Genomic DNA, 22,113 nt, shown 5'->3' with positions numbered 1-22,113 from the left:
CAAAAAACTACTAGAACTAATAAATGAATTCAGTAGAGTTGCAGGATACAAAATTAGTACCCAGAAATTGGTAGTATTTCCATACACTAATAACAAAGTAGCAGGAAGAGAAATTAAGAAAACAATCCCATTTACAATTGCACCAAAAAGAATAAAATGCCCAGGAATAAACTTAAAGAGGTGAAAGACCTGTACTCTGAAAACCTATTATAGAACACTGATGAAAGAAATTAAAGATGACGCAAATGGAAAGATATTCCATGCTCATCGACTGGAAGAATTAATACTGTTAAATGTTCATACTGCCCAAAGCAATCTACAGATTCAATGCAATCACTATCAAAATACCAAAAGCATTTTTCACAAAACTAGAGGAAATAATACTAAAATTTGTATGGAACTACAAAAGACCCCAAATTGCTCAAGCAATTTTGAGCAACAAAAAGAAAGCTGTAGGTATCACAATTCCAGATTTCTAGATATACTATAAAGCTGAAGTAATCAAAATAGTATGTTACTTAAACAAAACTAGACACACAGATCAAGGGAACAGAATGAAGACCCCAGAAATAAACCCACACTTATATGGTCAATTAATTTATGACATAAAAGGCAAGGCTATACAATGGGAAAAAGTCTCTTCAATAAATGGTGCTTGGAAAACTGAACAGCTACATGTAAAAGAATGAAACTGGACTGCTTTCTAACACCATACACCAAAATAAACCCCAAATAATTAAAGACCTAAATGTGAGACCTGAAACTACAAAAATCTTAGAACCAGGCAGTAATTTCTCTAACACTGACATGGCAACATTATTTCTAGATTTGTCTCGTTTTCTAAAACAAGGGAAACAAAAGCAAAAATAAACTATTGGGACTATAAACATATAAAAAGCTTCTGCACAGCAAAGGAAACCATCAACAAAATAAAAAGGCTGAATGGAAAAAGGTACTTGCAATGATATATCCAATAAAGGGCAACTAACCAAAATATATAAAGAACTTAACAACTCAACACCAAAAAGCAAACAATCTGATTAAAAAATGGGCAGAGGACCTGAATAGACATATTTCCAAAGAAGACATACAGATGGCCAACAGACACATGAAAAGATGCTCAGCATCATCAGAGAAATACAAATCAAAACTACAATGAGATATCACCTTACACCTGTCAGAATGGCAAAAATCAAAAAGGAAGTAACACATGTTGGCAAGGATGTGGAGAAAAACGAATGCTTGTACACTGTTGGTGGGAATGTAAATTGGTAGAGCCACTGTGGAAAACAGTATGGAGGTTTCTCAAAAAAGTAAAAAACAGAAATACCATATGATCTGATAATTCCACTACTGGATATCTACCCAAAGAAAAACACTAATTCTAAAGGATATATGCACCCCTGTGTTCACCGTTAGCATTATTTATAATAGCCAAGATTTGGAAGCAACCTAAGTGTCCATAGATAGACAAATGGATAAGGGAGATGTGGTATATGTGTGTGTGTGTGTGTACACACACACACACACACACACACACACACACACAATCCTCTCTCTTGCTCTCTCACACACACACACAGGAATATTATGCAGCCTTGGGAAAGGATGAGATCGTGCCATTTGCAACAGCATGGATAGATCCAGAGGATATTGTGCTAAGTGCTATAAGTCAGTCAGAGAAAGAAAAATACCATATGATTTCACTCATGAAATCTAAAAAAAACCCAAGTGAATAAACATACAACAACAAAAAAGCAGAGCCTAATCTTATAAATACAGAGAACAAACTGATGGTTGTCAGAAGGGAAGGGGTGTTGGGGGATGGACAAAATGCGTGAAGGAAGTTGGAGATACAGGCTTCCAGTTTGGGAATGAGTAAGTCACAAGAGTAAAAGGTATACTATAAGGAATACAGTCAATGATATTGTAATAGTGTTGTATGGTGACAGATGGCAGCTACACTTTGGGTGAGCATAGCATTATGTATAAACTTGTCCAATCACTATGTTGTACTCCTGAAACTACTATAGCATCATGTGCCACCTATACTCAAAAAAGTTGTTTTTTAAAAAGTTAACCAAGAAATTTTAGGAAACAGTACCTACTATTTTTGATTTATATAGAGAGCAGCAAATTTTTAAAAAAAAATCTATCATTTCATCCTGAGAGTAATCATATCTAAACATTTTGATCTCACTAGAAATATTTTTTTAATTAAGTATAGAGAAAGTTGAAAAGTGATGTTTCAGAGACCCTTTTCACATAAAAACACAACAGCTATGTTTCCATAAAACTATGGAAAGATGGAAACATTTCCAAATGACAATATTTTAGAGATCCTTTTACTTTCAACTGAGTTTCTCTATCCTACCCCTAAACTTTACCTTAGTTTATTTTGTTTAAAAAAATCTGAAAATATATTTTTCAATTTATACTTACTACAAATTCTTATTTGTGCATACTACAGTTTAAGTCTTACCTCTGCCACCACTGAAGAGCTATGAGACTTTGGGGAAGCTCCTTAAACTTTCAGTTTACATCTTACAATGTGGATAATAATAGTAATTACCTCCTAGTATGTGTGGCATATAGGATAACTGTAAAATTAATTTCCTCTTAGAAATATCTACATGGGGGTTGTATGAAGTTCCTTCCTTTTCAGCCCTCTTCTCGCTCTCAGCTATTTTGTTTTATTTTCTTTTCAGGGAAAATAGAAGCAATCAGACAAGCCTGTTCATATGCTCACATCTCATCTGCCACTTAAGACCTTCATTTGTACCCATATTCTGTCTTCCTATCTAAGCTAATCCCTCTCTTTATGCATCCTCTCTCATCTATCCACAGATATTACTCTACCAAATGTCCCTTCCTTTTCCTGAGTCCATTTTAGCCTCTATTAGCTCATTCCTACCAGTATACAGAATGCTATTTCTCCACTAATGAAACCAACTTGACTCCAACTTGTCCTTCCAGCTACTGCCCTATTTCTCTGCTCGACTTTGTAACAAAACTCCCAATTCCTCTCCCCTAATTCTCTTGAATAGACTCTACACATTCCTTCTCAGTCTCTTCTGCTGAGTCCTACTCCTCTCCACCATCTCTAAGTGTTGGAATGCCCCAGGGTTCAGCCTCTCTTCTTCTCTATGCTCACATTCTAGGTGATTTCTACCAGTCTCATAGCTTAAATATAATCTACAGCCTGACAACTCCTAAATTTATGCCTCCAGTCTGGCTTACTCCCTTGAACTGGGACTCATATACTAAACTGCCCATTCAATAAATCCAACTGGATATCTAAATATCATATCAAACTTCACATGTTGAAGTCCAAACTCTTGAATCCCTTCCCTGCAAACCTGCTACTCCTTTAGTTTCCCTTTTTTAAACTAATGACAATTCCATAATTCCAGTTATTTAGAACAAAAATATTGGGCATCATCTTTTTACCCTTCATTTTTTTTGACACTCTATATCCAATGTTTAAGAAAATTCTGCCAATCCTACTTTCAAGTCATATCCAGAATCCAACCATTCCTTGCCATCTGTGTTGCTATTGTTGGGCAACACCATCAAAAAGATGTTTACCGCCAACTGACCCATGAGCTGGACCTAGGCACTCAAAGGCTCCTCATTCCCTCCCCTTGGAATGTAGGTTCTGATTACCTTTTCTGCTTCCAGAGGCTGCTCCAAGAACACAGCCTTGAGATAGTGATGTGATGTTGAAAACACCTGTATAATATATGTGGCTGCATCCAGTTAAGGCTTCTCATATAAACTTTTAAGATCTGGTGGGCGGGTGCAGAGATCCATCTGTCTTGCTGCCACCCAAGACAAGCCTCATTGAATTTAAGTTCAAACTGTCACCTACAAACCTGGAGTGGCCTGCTTCTTCCTTCGTCTCTCCTTGCCCTCTGAATACAAACGCCAGTTTCAGATTATACCAGGGAAACTCCTAAGAGGGCTGCAAATCAACAGCTAGCTACTACCCTGTTCCAAGCCACCATCATTTTTTTTGCCTGGATTATTGCTTTTTGTAACTGATTTCCCTGTTGTCCCACTACACTAATCTCAACACCACAGGCAATGTGAGTGCTTTAAAAGATAAGCCAGATCATGTCCCTTCTCTGCTTAAAATCCTTCAATGTTTATCTCATCTTAGAGTAAAAACAAAAATCCTTAAAACATACATGACCTGGCTATGATTCCCTATACTTCTCTGATTCTTGACTCTTGGCACTTTCTCCTCACTCACTCAGCTCTGGTTACACTTGTCTCTTTGCATTTCCTCTAAGTGCCAAACATGATGCCAATCTTAGGGCTTCCACATCTTCTTTTCCTTCAGATATCCACATGGCTCTCTCCCTTCTTTGTTTCAGGTCTCTGCTTGAATATCAACTTATCAGGGGAGCTTTCCCTGACACCCTAGTAAGAGAGCAATCATCATCCCATCCAAACCAGGCATTTCCTATTCTCCTTACCCTACTTTATTTTTCTTCATAGCACTTATCACTAACTGACATTTTGAGTTCATCCGTTTCTTCCAAGAATGCAAGCCACAGATGGAAGTCAGAAATCAGTAACAGAAGGAAAACTGGAAAATCACAAATTTGTGGAAATTAAACAACACACTCTTAAACAACCAATAGATCAAAGAAGAAATTAAAAGAAAAATTAGAAAATACTTATAGATAAATGGATATGAAAACATGACCTACCAAAACAATAGGACACAGTGAAAACACTGCTAAGAGAGAAATTTAGAGCTACAAATGCTTACACTAAAAAACAAGAGAGATCTCAAATTAACAACCTAACTTTGTAACTTCAGGAATTAGAATAAGAATAACAAATTAAACCTAAAGCTAATGGAAGGAAATAATAAAGATTAGATCAGAGTTCAACAAAATAGAGAATATAACAAGAGAGGAATCAATGAAATCAAAAGTTCCTTCTTTGAAAGGATCAACAAAATTAACAAGCCGTTAGCTAGATGAACTTAGAAAAAAAAAAGACTCAAAGTAGGAAAATCAAAGATGGAAGTGAGGCCATTATGACTAATTCTATAAAAATAAAAAGATTTATAAGAGTACTATGAAAACTGTACGCCACCAAATTGGATAGCCTAAATGATATAGACAAATTCCTCAAAACAAAAATCTACCAGGATTAAGTCACAAAGAAACAGAAAATCTGAATACACCTGTAACTATTAAAGGAGAATGAATCAATAATTAAAAAATCTCTCAACAAAGAACAGCCCTGGATCTGATGGATTCATTGGTGAATTCTACCAAACATTTAAAGAACTAATACCATTCCTTTTCAAACTTTTCCCAAAAAAACTGAAAAGAAAGACACACTTTCTAATTTCTTTTTTTTTTTTTTAAGATTTTGAGAGAGAGAGACACAGCGAGAGAGGGAACACAAGCAGGGGGGGTAGGAGAGGGAGAAGCAGGCTTCCCGCGGAGCAGGGAGCCTGATGCGGGGCTTGATCCCAGGACCCCGGGATCATGACCTGAACCGAAGGCAGACGCTCAACGACTGAGCCACCCAGGTGCCCCACACATTTCCTCATTTTTTCTTTGAGGTTAGCATGACGCTAAAGCCAAAGCCTGACAAGGACACTACAAGAAAACTATAGATGAGTATCTTTCTATTTTTCTTTTTCATTTTTTTGGTTTATATTTTAATTCCTGTTGGTTAACATAGTGTTACATTATTTTGAAGTGATTCAACAATTCAATACATCACCCTGGTGCTTATCACCAGAAGTTCACTCCTTAATCGCCATCACATATTTAACCCATCCCCCACCCTCCTCCTTTCTGATAACCATCAGTTTGTTCTCTATAGTTAAGAGTCTGTTTCTTGGTTTCTTTTTTCCCCTTTGCTTGATTTGTTTCTTAAATTCCACATATGAGTGAAATCATATGGTATTTGTCTTTTTCTGATAGACTTATTTCGATTAGCATTTTACTCTCTAGCTCCATTCATGTCATTGCAAATGACAAGATTTCATTCTTTATGGCTGAATAATATTTCTGTGTGCGTGTGTGTGCATGCGGGTGCATGTGCTTGCATGCCACTTTATCCATTCATCAATCAATGGACACTTGGAAAGCTTCCATATCTTCACTATTATAAATAATGCTGTTGTAACATAGGGGTGCATGTATACCTTTGAATTACTGTTCTTGTATTCTTTGGGTAAATACCCAGTAGTGACATTGCTGGGTCATAAGGTAGTTTTATTTTTAATTTTTTGAGGAGCCTCCATAGTGTATTCCACAGTATCTGCAGCAGTATGCATTCCCACCAACACTGTAAGAGGGTTCCCCTTTCTTTACATCCTAGCCAACATCTGTTTTTCTTATGTTGTTGATTTTAGCCATTCTGACAGGTGTGAGGTGGTATCTCACTGTAGTTTTGATTTCCAATTCTCTGATAAGTGATGATGAGCATCTTTTCATGTGTCTATTTGCCATCTGGATGTCTTCTTTGGAGAAATGTCTGTTCATGTCTTCTGCCTATTTTTTAACTGGATTATTTGTTTTTTGGGTGTTGATTGTGTAAGCTCTTTATATATTTTGGATACTATCCCTTTATCTGATATGTCATTTGCTGATATTTTCTGCCATTCTGAAGGCTGCCTTTTAGTTTTGTTGATTGTTTCCTTCCCTGTGCAGAAGCTTTTTATTTTGATGTAGCCCCAATAGTTTATTTTTGCTTTTGTTTTCCTTGGCTCAGGAGACCTATCCAGAGAGATGTTTCTATGGCCAATGTCAAAGAAGTTACTGCCTGTGTCCTCTTCTAGAATTTTTATGGTTTCAGGTCTAATATTTAGGTCTTTAATCCATTTTGAATTTAATTTTGTGTATGGTGTAAGAAAGGGGTCCAGTTTCTTTCTTTTGAATGTTTCTGTTTAGTTTTCCCAACACCATTTATTGAAGACAGTCCTTTTCCCATTGGATATTCTTTCCTGCTTTGTTGAAGATTAACTGACCATATAATTGTGTGTTTATTTCTGGGTTTTCTAATCTGTTCCATTGATCTACATGTCTCTTTTTGTGCCAGTACAATAAATATTGTTTTCATTACTACAGCTCTGTAATATAATTTGAAGTCTGAAATTGTGATGCCTCCAGCTTTGCTTTCCTTTTTCAAGATTGCTTTGGCTATTCAGGATCTTTTTTTTAGGATTGTCTGTTCTCTGTCTATAAAAAAATGCTGTTGATATTTTGATAGGGATTGCATTAAATGTGTAGATTGCCAATTTGGGTGGTACAGACATTTTAACAGTATTTGTTCTCCCAATTCTTGAGCATGGAATGTCTTTCCATTTCTTTGTGTCTTCTTCAATTTCTTTCACCACTGTTTTATGGATTTCAGAGTTCAGGTCTTTTATCTCTTTGGTTAGGCTTATTCCTAGGTATCTTATTATTTTGGGTGCAAATATAAATGGGATTGATTCTTTAATTTCCCTTTCTGCTGCTTCATTACTGGCGTATAGAAATGCAACAGATTTCTGTACACTGATTTTGTATCCTGTGATTTTACTAAATTTGTGGATCAGGTCTAGCAATCTTTTGGTGGAATCTTTCTGGATTTCTATAGAGTATTATGTCATCTGCAAATAGCGAAAGTTTTACTTCTTCCTTGCTGATTTGGATGCCTTTTATTTTTTTGTTTTCTGATTTTTGTGGCTAGGACTTTCAGTACTATGTTTAATAAAAGTAGTGAGAGGGGACATCCTTCCCTTGTTCCTGACCTTAGGGGAAAAGCTCTCGGTTTTTCCCCATTAAGGATGATGTTTAAAAAAAAAAAATGGATAGTGTCAGTTGTGGGTTTTTAATGTATGGCCTTTATTATGTTGAGGTATGTTCCCTCTAAACCCACTTTGTTGAAGGTTTTTATCATGAATGGATGTTGTACTTTGTCAAGTGTTTTGCATCTATTGAAAAGATCACATGGTTCTTACTCTTTCTCTTACTGATGTGATTGATTTGCAAATATTGAACCACCACTGCAACCAGGAATATACATTCCACTTGATCCGTGGTCAATGATTTTTTTAGATGTATTATTGAATTTGGTTTGCTAGTATTTGTTCAGGATTTTTGTATCTATTTTCATCAGGGATATTGGCCTGAAGTTCTCTTTTTTTAGTGGTATCTTTATGTGGTTTCAGTATCAGGGTAATGCTGGCCTCATAGAATGAATTTGGAAGTTTTCCTTCCTTTTCTATGTCTTGGAATAGTTTAAGTAGAATAGGTATTAACTCTTCTTTAAATATTTGGTCTAATTCGCCTGTGAAGCCATCTTGTCCTGGAGTTTTGTTTGTTGGGAATTTTTTGGTTACTCATTTAATTCCTGCTGGTTATGAGCCTGTTCAAATTTTCTACTTCCTCCTGTTTCAGTTTTGGTAGCTTATAGGTTTCTAGGAGTTTATCCATTTCTTCTAGGTTGTCCAATTTGTTGGCATATAGTTTTTCATAATATTCTCTTATAACTGTGTACATCTGTGGTATTGGTTGTTATTTCTCCTCTCTCATTTGTGATTTTGTTTGAGTTCTTTCTCTCTTTTTCTTGATAACTCTGCCTAAATGTTTACCAATTTTATTGATTTTTGATCAAAGAACCAGCTGATCTGTTCTATTGTTTTTTTTTAGTTTCTATATCATTTGTTTCTGTTCTAATCTTTATTCTATCCTTCCTTCTGCTGATTTTAGGTTTTGACTGTTGTTCTTTTTCTTGCTTTCTTAGATGTAAAGTTAGGTTGTTTATTTGAGATTTTTCTTGCTTCCTGAGGTAGGCCGATATTGCTATAAACTTCCCTCTTAGAACTGGTTTTGCTGCATCCCAGAGGTTTGGACTGCTGTGTTTTCATTTTCATTTGTTTCCATGTACTTTTTTACTTCTTTGATTTCCTTGTTGACCCATTCATTGTTTAGTAGCATGTTATTCAACCTCTATGTATTAGTGGTCTTTCAGGATTTTCTCTTATGGTTGCCTTCTAGTTTCACAGCATTGTGTTCAGAAAAGACACATGGTAGGATTTTGATTTTCTTGAGTTTGTTCAGGTTTGTTTTGTGGGCTAATACGTGATCTATTCTGGAGAACATTCCATATGCATTTGAAAAGAATGTATATTCTGCTGTTTTAGGATGGAATGTTCTGAATATATCTGTTAAATACCATCTGGTCCAGTGTGTCCTTCAAAACCACTGTTTCCTTGTTGATTTTCTGTTTAGATGATCTGTCTACTGATGTAAGTGGGGTGTTAAAGGCCCCTATTACCATATTATCAATTAATCCTTTATGTTATTAACTGTTTTACGTATTTGGGTGCTTCGATGATAGGTGCCTAAATATTTACAGTTGTATCTTCTTGTTGGATTGTTCCCTTTATCATCATATAGTGTCCTCCTTTGTCTCTTTACAGTCTGTTTTATTTATTTATATTTATTTATTTATTTTTTACAGTCTTTGTTTTAAAGCCTAGCTTGTGCAATATATTACCACTCCGGCTTTCTTTTGAGATTGATTTGAATGACAGATGTTTCTTCATCTCCTCACATTCAGTCTGCAGGTGTCTTCTGGTTTGAAATGAGTCTCTTGTAGGCAGCATATAGATGGATCTTATTTTTTTATCCATTCTGTCACTCTGTCTTTTGACTGGAGCATTCAATCCATTTACATTCAAAGTAATTACTGATAGTATGTATTTATTGTTATTTTATTACTTGTTTTGTAGTTGTTTCTGAAGATTTTTTTCTGATTTTTTTTGTCTTTCATGTTTTGCTGATTTTCTTTAGTGCTATATTTGGATTTCTTTCTCTTTATTCTTTGCATGTTTATTAGTGGCTTTTTATATATGGTTACCATTAGGGTTGTATATAATCTCTTATGCATATAGCAGTCTATACTAAGTTGACGGTCATTTAAGTTTGAACCCATTCGTTTCCCCTCTGTTATTGTATTTTATATTCTTTCTTCTGTGTTTTTCTTGACTGATTTTTTTTTACAGAAATACTCACTTTTACTGCTTTTGTGTTTTCATTCCTTTATACTGCCACTTTTGGTCTCTCCTTTCCACTCAAAGAGTCCCCTTTAATATTTCTTGCAGGGCTGATTTAGTGGTCAATAACTCCTTCAGTTTTTGTCTGGGCAACTTTTTATCTCTCCTTCTACTCTGAATGATAGCCTTGCTGGATAGAGTATTCTTGGCTGCAGATTATTCCCATTTATCACTTTGAATATATCATGCCACTCCCCTGTAGCTTGCAAAGTTTCTGCTGAAAAATCTCCTCCTAGCCTTAGCTTTTATATTATTTTAAAATTTTTAAACTTTTGTTTTTTAATTATTATTTTTATTATTAACATATGATGTATTATTTGTTTGAGGGGTACAGGTCTGTGATTCATCAGTCTTACACAATACACAGTGCTCCCTACAACACATACCCTCCCCAATGTCCATCACCCAGCCACCCCATCCCTCCCACCCCCCTCCACTACAGTAATCCTCAGTCTGTTTCCTGAGATTAAGAGTCTCTTATGGTTTGTCTCCCTCTCTGGTTTCTTCTTGTTTTATTTTTTCCTCTCTTCCCCTATGATCCTCTGCCTTGTTTCTCAAATTCCACATATAAGTGAGATCATATGATAATTGTCTTTCTCTGACTGGCTTATTTCGCTTAGAATACCCTCTAGTTCCATCCACGTCTTTGCAAAAGGCAAGATTTCATTTTTTTGGTGGCTGCATAATATTCCATTGTATATATATATATCACAGCTTCTTTATCCATCTGTCGATGGACATCTGGGCTCTTTCCACAGTTTGGCTATTGTGGACATTGCTGCTATAAACATTGGGGTGCACGTGCCCCTTTGGATTACTGTATCTTTGGAGTAAATACCCAGTAGTGCAATTGCTGGGTCGTAGGGTAGCTCTATTTTCAACTTTTTGAGGGACCTCCATACTGTTTTCCAGAGTAGCTGCACCAGCTTGTCTTCCCACCAACAGTGCAAGAGGGTTCCCCTTTCTCTGCACCCCCGCCAACATCTGTCATTTACGGACTTGTTAATTTTAGCCATTCTGACTGGTGTGAGGTGGTATCTCACTGTGGTTTTGATTTGGATTTTCCTGATGCCTAGTGATGTTGAGCACTTTTTTATGTCTGTTGGCCATTTGAATGTCTTCTTTGCAAAAATGTCTGTTCATGTCTTCTGCCCATTTCTTGACTGGATTATGTGTTCCTTGGGTGTTGAGTTTCATAAGTTCTTTATAGATTTTGGATTCTAGTCCTTTATCTGATAAGACATTTGCAAATATCTTTTCCCATTCTGTCAGTTGTCTTTTGGTTTTGTTGACTGTTTCTTTTGCTTTGCAAAAGGTTTTTATCTTGATGAGGTCCCAATAGTTCATTTCTGCCCTTGCTTCCCTTGCCTTTGGTGATGTGTCTAGGAAGAAGTCGCTGTGGCTGAGGTCGAAGAGGTAGCTGCCTGTGTTCTCCTTTAGGATTTTGATGAATCCCTGTCTCACATTTAGGTCTTTCATCCATTTTGAGTCTATTTTTGTGTGTGGTGTAAGGAAATGGTCCAGTTTCATTCTTCTGCATGTGGCTGTCCAATTTTCCTAACACCATTTGTTGAAGAGACTGTCTTTTTTCCATTGGACATTCTTTCCTGCTTTGTCAAAAATTAGTTGACCATATAGTTGAGGGTCCATTTCTGGGCTCTCTATTCTGTTCCATTGATCTATGTGTCTGTTTTTGTGCCAGTACCAACCTGTCTTGATGATTACAGCTTTGCAATAGAGCTTGAAGTCTGGGACTGTGATGCCACCGGCTTTGCTTTTCTTTTTCAACATTCCTCTGGCTAGTCAGGGCCTTTTCTAGTTCCATACAAATTTTAGGATTATTTGTTCCATTTCTTTGAAAAAAGTGGATGGTATTTTGATAGGGATTGCATTAAATGTGTAGATTGCTCTAGGTAGCATAGACATTTTCACAATATTTGTTCTTCCAATCCATGAGCATGGAACGTTTTTCCATTTCTTTGTGTCTTCCTCAATTTCTTCCATGAGTATTTTATAGTTTTCGGAGTACAGATCCTTTGCCTCTTTGGTTAGATTTATTCCTAGGTATCTTATGGTTTTGGGTGCAATTGTAAATGGTATCAGCTCCTTAATTTTTCTTCTGTCTTGTTGTTGGTGTATAGAAATACAACTGATTTTTGTGCATTGATTTTATATCCTGCCACTTTACTGAATTCTTGTATGAGTTCTAAAGATTTTTTTCTTTATTACTGTATTTTGCCAATTTAATTACAATATGTCTTAGTGTGGTTCTGCTTTTGTTGATTTTGATGGGAGTTCTTTGTGCTTCCTGGATCTGGTTACCTGTTTCCTTCCCCAGGTTGGGGAAGTCAGCTATTATTTCTTCAAATAAATTTTCTGTCCCCTTTTCTCTCTCTTCTTCTGGGACTCCTATAATACAAATGTTAGTATGTTTGATGGAGTCACTGAGTTCCCTAAGTCTATTCTTGTTTTGTGTAACTCTTTTTTCTTTCTTTTGTTCGGCTTGATTGCTTTCCATTGCTCTGTCTTCAAGGTCACTAATTTATTCCTCTGCTTCTTTCATCCTGCTACATTCTATCAAGTGTATTTCTCATTTTGTTTATTGAGCCCTTTATCTATGCTATGTTATTCCTCTTCTTTTTAAGATTTTATTTTTAATTAATCTGTATACCCAATGTGGGGCTCAAATGCCCAAGATCAAGAGGCTCATGCTCTCTTAACTGAGCCAGTCAGTTGCCCCTCTATGTTATTCCTTAACTCTGTGTTAAGGGTCTCACTCATGTCTTCCACTCTTTTCTCAATTCTAGCGAGCATCCTTATGATCATTGCTTTAAATTCTCGAGATATCAGGCATGTTCCTTATATTTGTTTGGCTTAAATCTCTGGCTGTGGCCTTGTCCTGTTCTTTCATCTGGGATAAATTTGTCTCATTTTGCCTGGTTCTCTGTGTCTGTTTCTCTCTGTTAAGAAAGTCAGCTATGTCATCTGCTCTTGAAAAAAGTGACTTCATGAAGAGGAGGTCCTAGAGTCCCCTGCAGTGCAGTGTCCCCTGTTTACCAGAACCTGGCACTTCAGGAGAGTATCCTATGTGTGTTGCTTACATCCTGCTGTTGTGTCTGAGTCGCTTTTCCTTTCAGTGCAGCCATCTGCACTGACCCTCTACCTGTTGTGGGATGTGCTTACTCTATGGTGTTAGTGAGACTCAGGCAGACAAGTTCTGAAGGGGACATGCCCACCAGGGAACTTGGGAACAGGTTATTGGTGTTAGCTAAATTGCCTTGGGCCACTAGTCTTATGCCAGATCTCCCAAAGTGCTGTGGCTGCTGGGGATGTGAAGCTGTTGGAGAGTGTATGACAATGGCTGGGCATGGCCCGCAGCAGCAGGTATGATGAGGGAACAGAAGGCAAGCTAAGGACAAAGCAGAAACTGACACCCCACGACCCCCAACACCCATGGGATATATATGACATTTCTCAGGCACTCCTGGCTGCCCTAAAGCTAAGGAAAGGAAAAACAGTTAACCTATAGAGATCACAATCCTGCAAGACCTGAGTCTCCCTCAGTTTACAAATGTCTTAGCAATCTACAAGAACTCATTTCTATCAATAACCTAGCTTCCAGAAGGAAATGTAGATACAATTAAATGTCCTTATAATCTGCAGCCCATTGACAGATACTTGAAGCAGGCAGAGTATAATGTTCCTCCAGGAAGTTTCCAACTATTTTCATGTTAATGCCTTGCTAGAGGGAAAAACCTTAACTTGACAATGGCAAGGCCTCTGGTATCCTGTTGAGTCTTCTTTAACATATGAAAATCCTTTTGAAACCTCCCTTTTTCCTTACCTCCCCCAACCCCATAGTATATAATCAGCCACCCCTCACAACCCTGGGGCAGCAGCTCTTTCTGCCCATAGGTCCTGTCCCTGTGCTTTAATAAACCACCATTTTGCACCAAAGACGTCTCAAGAATTCCTTCTTGGTCCTTGGCTCCGGACTCCACCCCACTGAATCTCACCTATATTCCAAAACCCCATCAGGTATACACCCAGAGTCTGGGAGGAGCACATAGGCAGCTTTAACAAAATTTGCCCTGAGCCCTGGGTCCAGGCTACAAATATCTGTGCAGCCTCTTCTCCCACAGGGAGTTATGGTTATGCTGGGGCTTGGGGGAAGAAAATGGTGCCTGCCAGTTCCCTCATTTTCAGAGAAGTCCACCAACATGCTCTGAAATCCGTATGAACAAATCTGTCTCCTATTTGCCCATGGCGTTGTGTAAACTGCCTATTTTATGCTGCCTCTCCGCATAGGCTGCTGTCTCTTTAAGGGCAGCAACCCAGCTATCACTTTCCCTCCTGGCTCACCCAGTGCCGAATCAGCAGACTTTTAAAGCTACAAGCTCTAATTTCCACTGGTTTTACAAATTCATAGAATTCAGCCCCTCTGGTTTTTAAAGCCAAACATTATGGGGATTAGTCTTTCCCATACGAGTTCCCTGGTACAAGTGCCTGTTTCTCTGTCCTCTCCGCATGCACAGCTCCCTCCCTCCTGCGGGCAGCCTCCCTCTGCCTTTCTGACCTTCCTAACCTTTCAGATGCAGCTTCTTCTCTATATTTAGTTGTAGAGTTTGTTCTGCCAGGTCTTCAGACTGCTCTCTGGTTTATTGACTTGGATGTGAATGATATCTAGTTGTAAACATGGGACAGTGTGAGCTTAGGGTCTACCCACTCTGCCATCTTCCCATAAGATAAGAGATACTGATCTGGGAGCATGGCAAGATGCCAGAGTGGGTCAACAAAATATAAGCAAATCAAATTCTGCAGCATACTGAAAGGATTATACACCATGACCAAATGAGATTTATTCCTGGAATAAAGGATAGTCCAACATATGAAAATTGATTAATGTCATATACTACATTAACATAATAAAGTGAAGAAACCACATGATTATCTCAACTGCAGAAAAAGCATGACAAAATTCCACATCCTTTCATGATAAAAATACTCAACAAACTAGGAATAGAAGGAAACTATCTCAACATAAGAAAGCCACACAAGAAAAACCCATAGTGAACATCACACTCAATGGTGAAAGACTGAAACCTTTTCCTTCTAAGTTTGGGAACAAGGCAAGGATGCTCACTTTTGCTACTTCTATTCAACATTGTACTGAAAGTTCTAGACCAAGCATTAGGCAAGAAAAAAGAAAAGGCATCCAAACTGGAAAGAAAAAAATAATCTCTTTTTACAGATGACATGATCTTATATGTAGAAAACCTTAAAGATTCCACACAAAAAATTGTTAGAACTAATAAATGAGTTCAGCAAGTAGCAGCATACAAAGGCCACACACAAGAATCAGTTGCATTTCTATAGTGACAACAATCAATCTGAAAAGCAACTTGAAACAATTCCGTTTTTAAAGCATCAAAAAGAATAAAATACTTTGGAATTAATCAAGGATGTGAAGGACTTGTACAGTGAAAACTACAAAACACTGGAGAGTAATTAAAGATGACTAAATAAATGAAAACACATCCCATATTCATGGATTGGAAGACTTAATATTTCGAGGATGTCAATACTACCCAAAGTGCTCTACAGATTCACTGCAATCTCTATCAAAATCCTAATGGTATTTGTTATGGAATAGAAAAACCTATCCTAAAATTCATATGGCATCTCAAGGGACCTCAAATAGCTAAAATGATCTTGAAAAATAAAAACAAAGCTGGAATGCTCACACTTCTTGGTTTCAAAACTTACTACTAAATTTACTAATGATTTCTTGGGAACGACACTAAAGGCATAAGCAACAATAAAAAATAAAGAAACTGGACTTCATGGAAAATTTTAAAAATTGTTCATCAAGGGCACTATCAACAAAACAGAAAGGTAACACATAGAATGGAAGAAAATATTTGCAAATAAGGGATTGGAGTAGCCAGAATATACAGAGAACTCCTAAAAATCAACAAAAAAATCAACAAACTGATTCAAAAATGGGCAAAAAACTTGAATAGTCATTTCTCCAAAGATATATAAATAACCAATAAGCACATGAGAAGATACACAATATCATTTATCATTAGGCAAATACAAATCAAAAGTACAACAATATACCACCTAGTATTCATTAGGATGGCTACTATAAAAAAAAAACAACAAAATAACAAAATAACAAATGTTGGTGAGGAGGTGGAGAAATTGGGATCCTGTTGGTGGGAATGGAAAATTGTACAGACACTGTGGAAAAGACTATGGTGGTTCTTTAAAAATTAAAAATAGAATTACCATATGATCCAGATATTCCACTTCAAAGTATAAACCAAAAGAACTGAAAGCAGTATCCTGAAGAGATATCTGCACACCCATGTTCACAGCAACATTATTCATAATAGCTAAAACACGAAAACCACCCATGTGTCCACTGGCAGATGAATGAATAAGCAAAATGTGGTATATGCATACAATGAAATACCACAGAGCCTTAAAAAGGAAGGGGATTCTGACATATGTTACAATATGGATGAACTCTTAAAATATGCTAAATGAAAAAAGGCAGTCACAAAACCATAAATATTGTATATTATACGAGGTACTTAAGAGTAGTCAAATCATATAGACAGAAAGTAGAATGGTGATTGCCAGGGGCTGGGAAGAAGGAGAATGGGGAGTTATTTAATAGATAAAGAGTTTCAGTTTTACAAGATGAAGAGTTCAGGAGATAGATGGGGTAATAACAATCATTATGAATGTATTTAATACCAATGAACTATACACTTAAAACTGGTTAAGAGGGCAAATTTTGTTTGTCCATTTTACCACAATGGGAAAAAAGAAAAGGAATATAAGCCACAAATAGGGTTTTATTTAATCAACCCTACTTTTTCAGGGCTTAGGAAGTGCCTTGAACACAGTAGGGACTCAAAAATATCTCCTGTGTTATAAATCAAGGGAAAATTACAAAATGATTCCAGGATATCTTTCCATAATCATAAATTAAGAGCCCTAAAATAGGTAAAACAGATTATAAAGCTCAAATTACCGGTTTCTTTGAAAAGCTTTCATCAACTTTGGTTCCCATGGCAGCAATTCATTTAAAAGGCGTATCAACGTTCCATGCAATTCTTTTACAGCTTGCCTCCGATGATACCATTTGCCCTAAAAACACAATGTTCAAGTAAATCCTTTAGATTTAATCTAAAAGTGAATGTCAAGCCTTATTTTCTGAGTAAACACAAGATGAAATGCCAATACCCATCAAATGAATATGTCTTCTTTAGAAGGCTGTAAAGGGGAAAAATATCCTGTAATAAATCTTATTTGTAATATTTTAAAGATTCGCAATTCTATAGGAGAAATCTAAAACCTATTTAATCAAATAAGGAGACAAAATTTTTTAAAGTTTTTAATTGGGTCAATTATAAATATTTTAATAAATACATGTAAAAATACAAACATATATATAAATTCACTAAATATGTAACTGATATGGCTCACTTCTGTAAAGTTTTTGTAATCATCCCAAAGAGTGGAGAAAAAGAGAAAAAAAGGATTGTTATATCCAAAAGCAGTCTTAACAAACTTCCTTAGGAAATTTTACAATTATTGTACTTAAAAATGTTTCCAGCACAAACAAGCAGATAAATGGTCATAATTTTCAATAATATAATGCTATAGCTACAGTAAGAGTTAATAATTACTGATACCCCCTCTCTCTATTTGCTAAGTATTATACTAAGTATTTCATTCATAGATCTGTATCTAGAGGGGGGGAGGGAGGGAGGGAAGAGGAGGGAGAAAGGTAAGGAAGAGGGGAGGAAGGAAGGGGTTGTTTGAGCATGAGAGCATACATTACTCAAGCAGTTATGAAAACTCTCTAATATATGTGCATTTTAGTCTCACTTAACAAATGATAAAACTAAGGCTCAGAGAGATTAAATGACTTGTTTAAGGTCCTATGACCTGAACCTAGACCTGATGCTGAAGTCTTTCTTAGAACTAGAAGTTCTTAGAACTACAACATTACCTCTTAAAAGCTGTATCACATAATTCAATTTGACATGTTATAAAAACCTCTAATAAAAATATACTTCAGTACCCATAAAATTATTCAAATACCATAGGAACAATAAGTTTATAGAAGTTTTATCTTTAGGTAGCCAACTCCCCCTTTCCCCACAATGATATATCAACATCACCACCATCTTCATTTACTGTTATATAACCATGTTGTATTTTTTTTTTGAGATATAATTCATATACCATTTAGTCCACTCATTTTTTTTCTTTTATAACAAAAAACACACAACTATATATATTGTGGGTCACATTTAACATGCAAAAATTAGACTTCATCTCATAGCAACTGTTCAGCTAATTTGCACATGTGTAGAACATTAAGTCAGAAAAATAAAACCACTTCCGCCAAAAACAAAAAATGGAAAAAAAAAAAAACTACTCCCTAGAGCAAAATGTATTTTATTTTTTTAAAGATTTTATTTATTTGACACAGACAGACACAGCGAGAGAGGGAACACAAGCAAGGGGAATGGGAGAGGGAGAAGCAGGCTTCCCGCTGAGCAGGGAGCCCGATACGGGGCTCGATCCCAGGACCCTAGGGTCATGACCTGAGCTGAAGGCAGATGCTTAATGACTGAGCCACCCAGGCGCCCTGCAAAATGTATTTTAAATCTGCGCATAAATTTTCCAATTTTACATATATCTAAAACTTTCAACATTTCATTCACTGAAATGTGAAATTTTATCTATGTAATGTGAAATTTTAGCCACAAACATAAATGATTAATAATACAGTTCTTACTCCCCCAACATTTTGTGCTTTAAACCAACAAAACGTTTATGCATGTAGAAATAAATGACTACATTTCTACCTCTGAGGTTTTTAAATTGTTTATTTGAAGAGTAGGAAGATGTGGAAGTATATGTGTATGTGCACGTAATGAATATGGAACCTAGGCTCAATGACTAATTCTTGTGTCTTCTTAACGGCATGACAAATGATAATATTGTGAAAAAAATTTCAAGGAAAGTAATTATTTCATATAATAACCTAGACAGACCTTCCCTCTTGTCAAATGCTTTCTCAAAGGACCCAACTTAACAGTAAGTTATATCTCAAAAGTTTATTTCCCACCCCCCCAAAAAAACTAGGTGATAGTATAAAGTGCTTATTCTAACCCATGAAAATAAAACTATTAAACAATAAATAATATTTTCCTCTAGGGAGAGCTAAGTGAGGAAGATGAAAAGGCAGATGACAGTCAACCTAAAATCATGTGCGGAATGAGGTAGTATTCTGTTCCAGTTAAAAAAAAAAAAAAAAAAAAGGTAATAGAGATTTTTTTTTCCTTTAATGGGGTACATCAACATTATTTCTCTACTTTTCAATTACTACCTGGCTCAAAAATGAAATGATGAGAATAAACTTTTCCTCAGCTAAAGAAAGCAGAAAGAGGAAAGGTATGAGTAATTAATTATATCACCTCTGTAGTATAATTAATTGGAAAAGTGTTAAAAGACTAGAGAGCACTAGGCATGCTGAATTCTTTGTAACTGAGGGTTATAGGGGAAGAATGGCAGATACAGAATTAACCTGGGCAGTATGGCTGCTATCTGGATTAGTGTAGTGGTGATGGTGTGGGGAATGCAGAAGGACTAGCAGCAGTATTATCAGACCTTGGGACTGGGTAGACTGAGGCACAGGAAGAGGAGTCTGTGTAGCTGAATGTCATTATTTCAAGACATCTGTCAGCTGTGTTTGTTTTTCTACTAAATTACTGCATTGATTTTCGTAGAAAAAAGTTTTAAAAAGATTAGAAGATTTTTATCTTATGATTTTATTTTGATTACTAAATTTTAATTAACCCAATGCCCAGAAAATATATTACTTAACTAGCCAACTATATACAGAGAATAGATTTCTAACTTTCCTGTATTTCTGTCTTATCTGCTAACCTGTTTAAAAATGTCTATGGCCTTCTAACTTTATATATGTTTTTTGGACTTCTTCCCTTTCTTCATATTGTATATTCTCAACTTGGGTAGTGATGGTATAGCATTTCATTATTTTAAAATGCATATTTAATCATTTTGTGTTTGGAAAACAAAAAGTCTATTATTCTTATAACAGAAATTACAGAAAGTAAAGACTGATAAAAACTAGAAGATACATATAAAGAATACAATGACCTCAATGAAGGATATCACTATATCCTGTCATGGGGTATGTGTGTCCACAGTTTTTATGTTTACCAAAAGGGGACATACATTTTTAAGAAGTTCAGAATCACTGCTCTGGGACTGGTATTTTAGGTAAAGTGTTTATCCACTTGACAGTAAAAAAGAAACTCATACTGCCTATTTCATTTACCACCTTCTTTGGTCAATACAACCCAAATGGAATTAAAACATGTCCCCTTCTACCTAGTGGTGGTCTTGGAGTGTCACAGTATACAATGAGACTAGTGTAAACAGAAAAAAAGTTATGAATTTTTAAAAGAAGTTAGAGATGGCAATGATCTGCCTTAACTTGGGTCTAATGTAAAAATCTATGTAAAATCAAATTATTTCCTGAATTTAAATCAATTCATTAACTAAAAGCTAACATTAGCTTTTCTGATTTATTAACTTTATTTATATACACAGAAAGGAAAAACTGAAAATAACTACTGTGTTTCTTCTAGGATAAAATTATTAAAGCTAACAGGAATGAAAAGAACATAATTTTACAGAAGGAAATTGGCTCAGTGAATCACAGGGAAGTACTTGTAGATAGAAGCAGATTTTCAGTTAGAATTCTAGTCTTCTGAATGTTAAAATCTAACTCTCCTGCCACTATATAATGCTGTCCCAATTGGTCTACACACAGACAATTCCTAAAGAACAAAAGATTGTATTGCGTTAAGTACTTCTCTTTATATGTAGGTGTCTCTGTAATGCAAAAATTAAAATCTATTAAAACTTATTTTCATTTGTTTAATTAAAATAGTACTTAAAATTATAGTGTTCTAAAGTTTAAAAGTGAATTAAAAAACAAGGAACACAGCACATTCCCCATTCTTCAAATACATAGGAAAGAATATGGATATAATAAAAATCAGAAAGCTCTTATAATCTTTATCTGTAGTGATCAATATAGAATCAAAGACAGCAGGTAGAAGGATTAGTAATAGGCCATTTGTGGAACAGTGTTATAACCACTTCTCAAAAAAATATATTTAATAAGATAAAAGCTAGCAATAGCTTTGTTTTACTAACAAGTATGTGAAAATGGGGATAAACGAACTGTTTTCATTTAATATTATTTTCTTTTAATATCTCATTCGTTATTAGAATTCTCACTATTTTCAGGGATAAAAATTATCTTCTAAGATAATCCCAATGTATTATGTGAACTTAATAATGCAAACATTTACTGCAGGTCACTTTAAAGAAGAGGGGAGTAGTATTTTTCTTTTATGAATTTACTATAAAGTTTAATGTAAAGTATGAATTCAAGCATATACGATGGAACCAAAGGCATACAATATGGTCTAAATCTGAAGCTTACCTTTCAATACTTTCTCATCCAATGTCCACAGCAGCTGCAGATTGCCAGCTCCCTTTCCATGAGATGCCCCAAATGTCAAACAATGGAGGTTTTATAACCTCCTAGGGATTACTACAAAAAGAAGCTGGTCTATGGTCACAAGAGAAGTCTTTTATTATATTATGCAGTTTTATAAGTTTTTGAATATGATACATTAATGACCTAAGGAACCATATGGAAAAAGAAAGTTTAAAAAAACTTACAAAACTACACAATATTGTAAAATGAAAAGCTGAGTCTATGCGTGAGAAATGAGTGGGGAGGGAAACTTACCTTACAACTAAAGAACGATTCCATTCTGCTGCAGTAATCGGGGATGGGTATGACAGAACTAGCATAATGCTGGCTGGGGTGTTGCAAGGACAGGGAGTTGGCAATCTACTGATGCTGGAGACATTGGACACCTAAAAGGAAGAAA

The 22,113-nt window shown here is 35.8% G+C and overlaps 1 protein-coding gene across 1 annotated transcript in view; it reads right to left on the bottom strand.

Annotated features, from left to right (window-relative positions):
- Positions 1-22,113, bottom strand: part of KIAA2026 (KIAA2026 ortholog) — a 164,556-nt gene that overhangs the window by 7,614 nt on the left and 134,829 nt on the right. The window contains exon 6 of the mRNA XM_032392467.1: positions 17,130-17,245. Coding sequence (XP_032248358.1) covers positions 17,130-17,245 — 116 coding nt within the window. The remainder of the gene's footprint in view (positions 1-17,129; positions 17,246-22,113) is intronic.

The sequence above is a fragment of the Phoca vitulina genome, unplaced genomic scaffold, assembly GCF_004348235.1.
Source record: "Phoca vitulina isolate PV1807 unplaced genomic scaffold, GSC_HSeal_1.0 scaffold67, whole genome shotgun sequence".
NCBI lineage: Eukaryota > Metazoa > Chordata > Mammalia > Carnivora > Phocidae > Phoca > Phoca vitulina.
The sequence above is the reverse complement of the archived record's forward strand: the minus strand, read 5'-3'. Positions and strand labels throughout refer to the sequence as shown.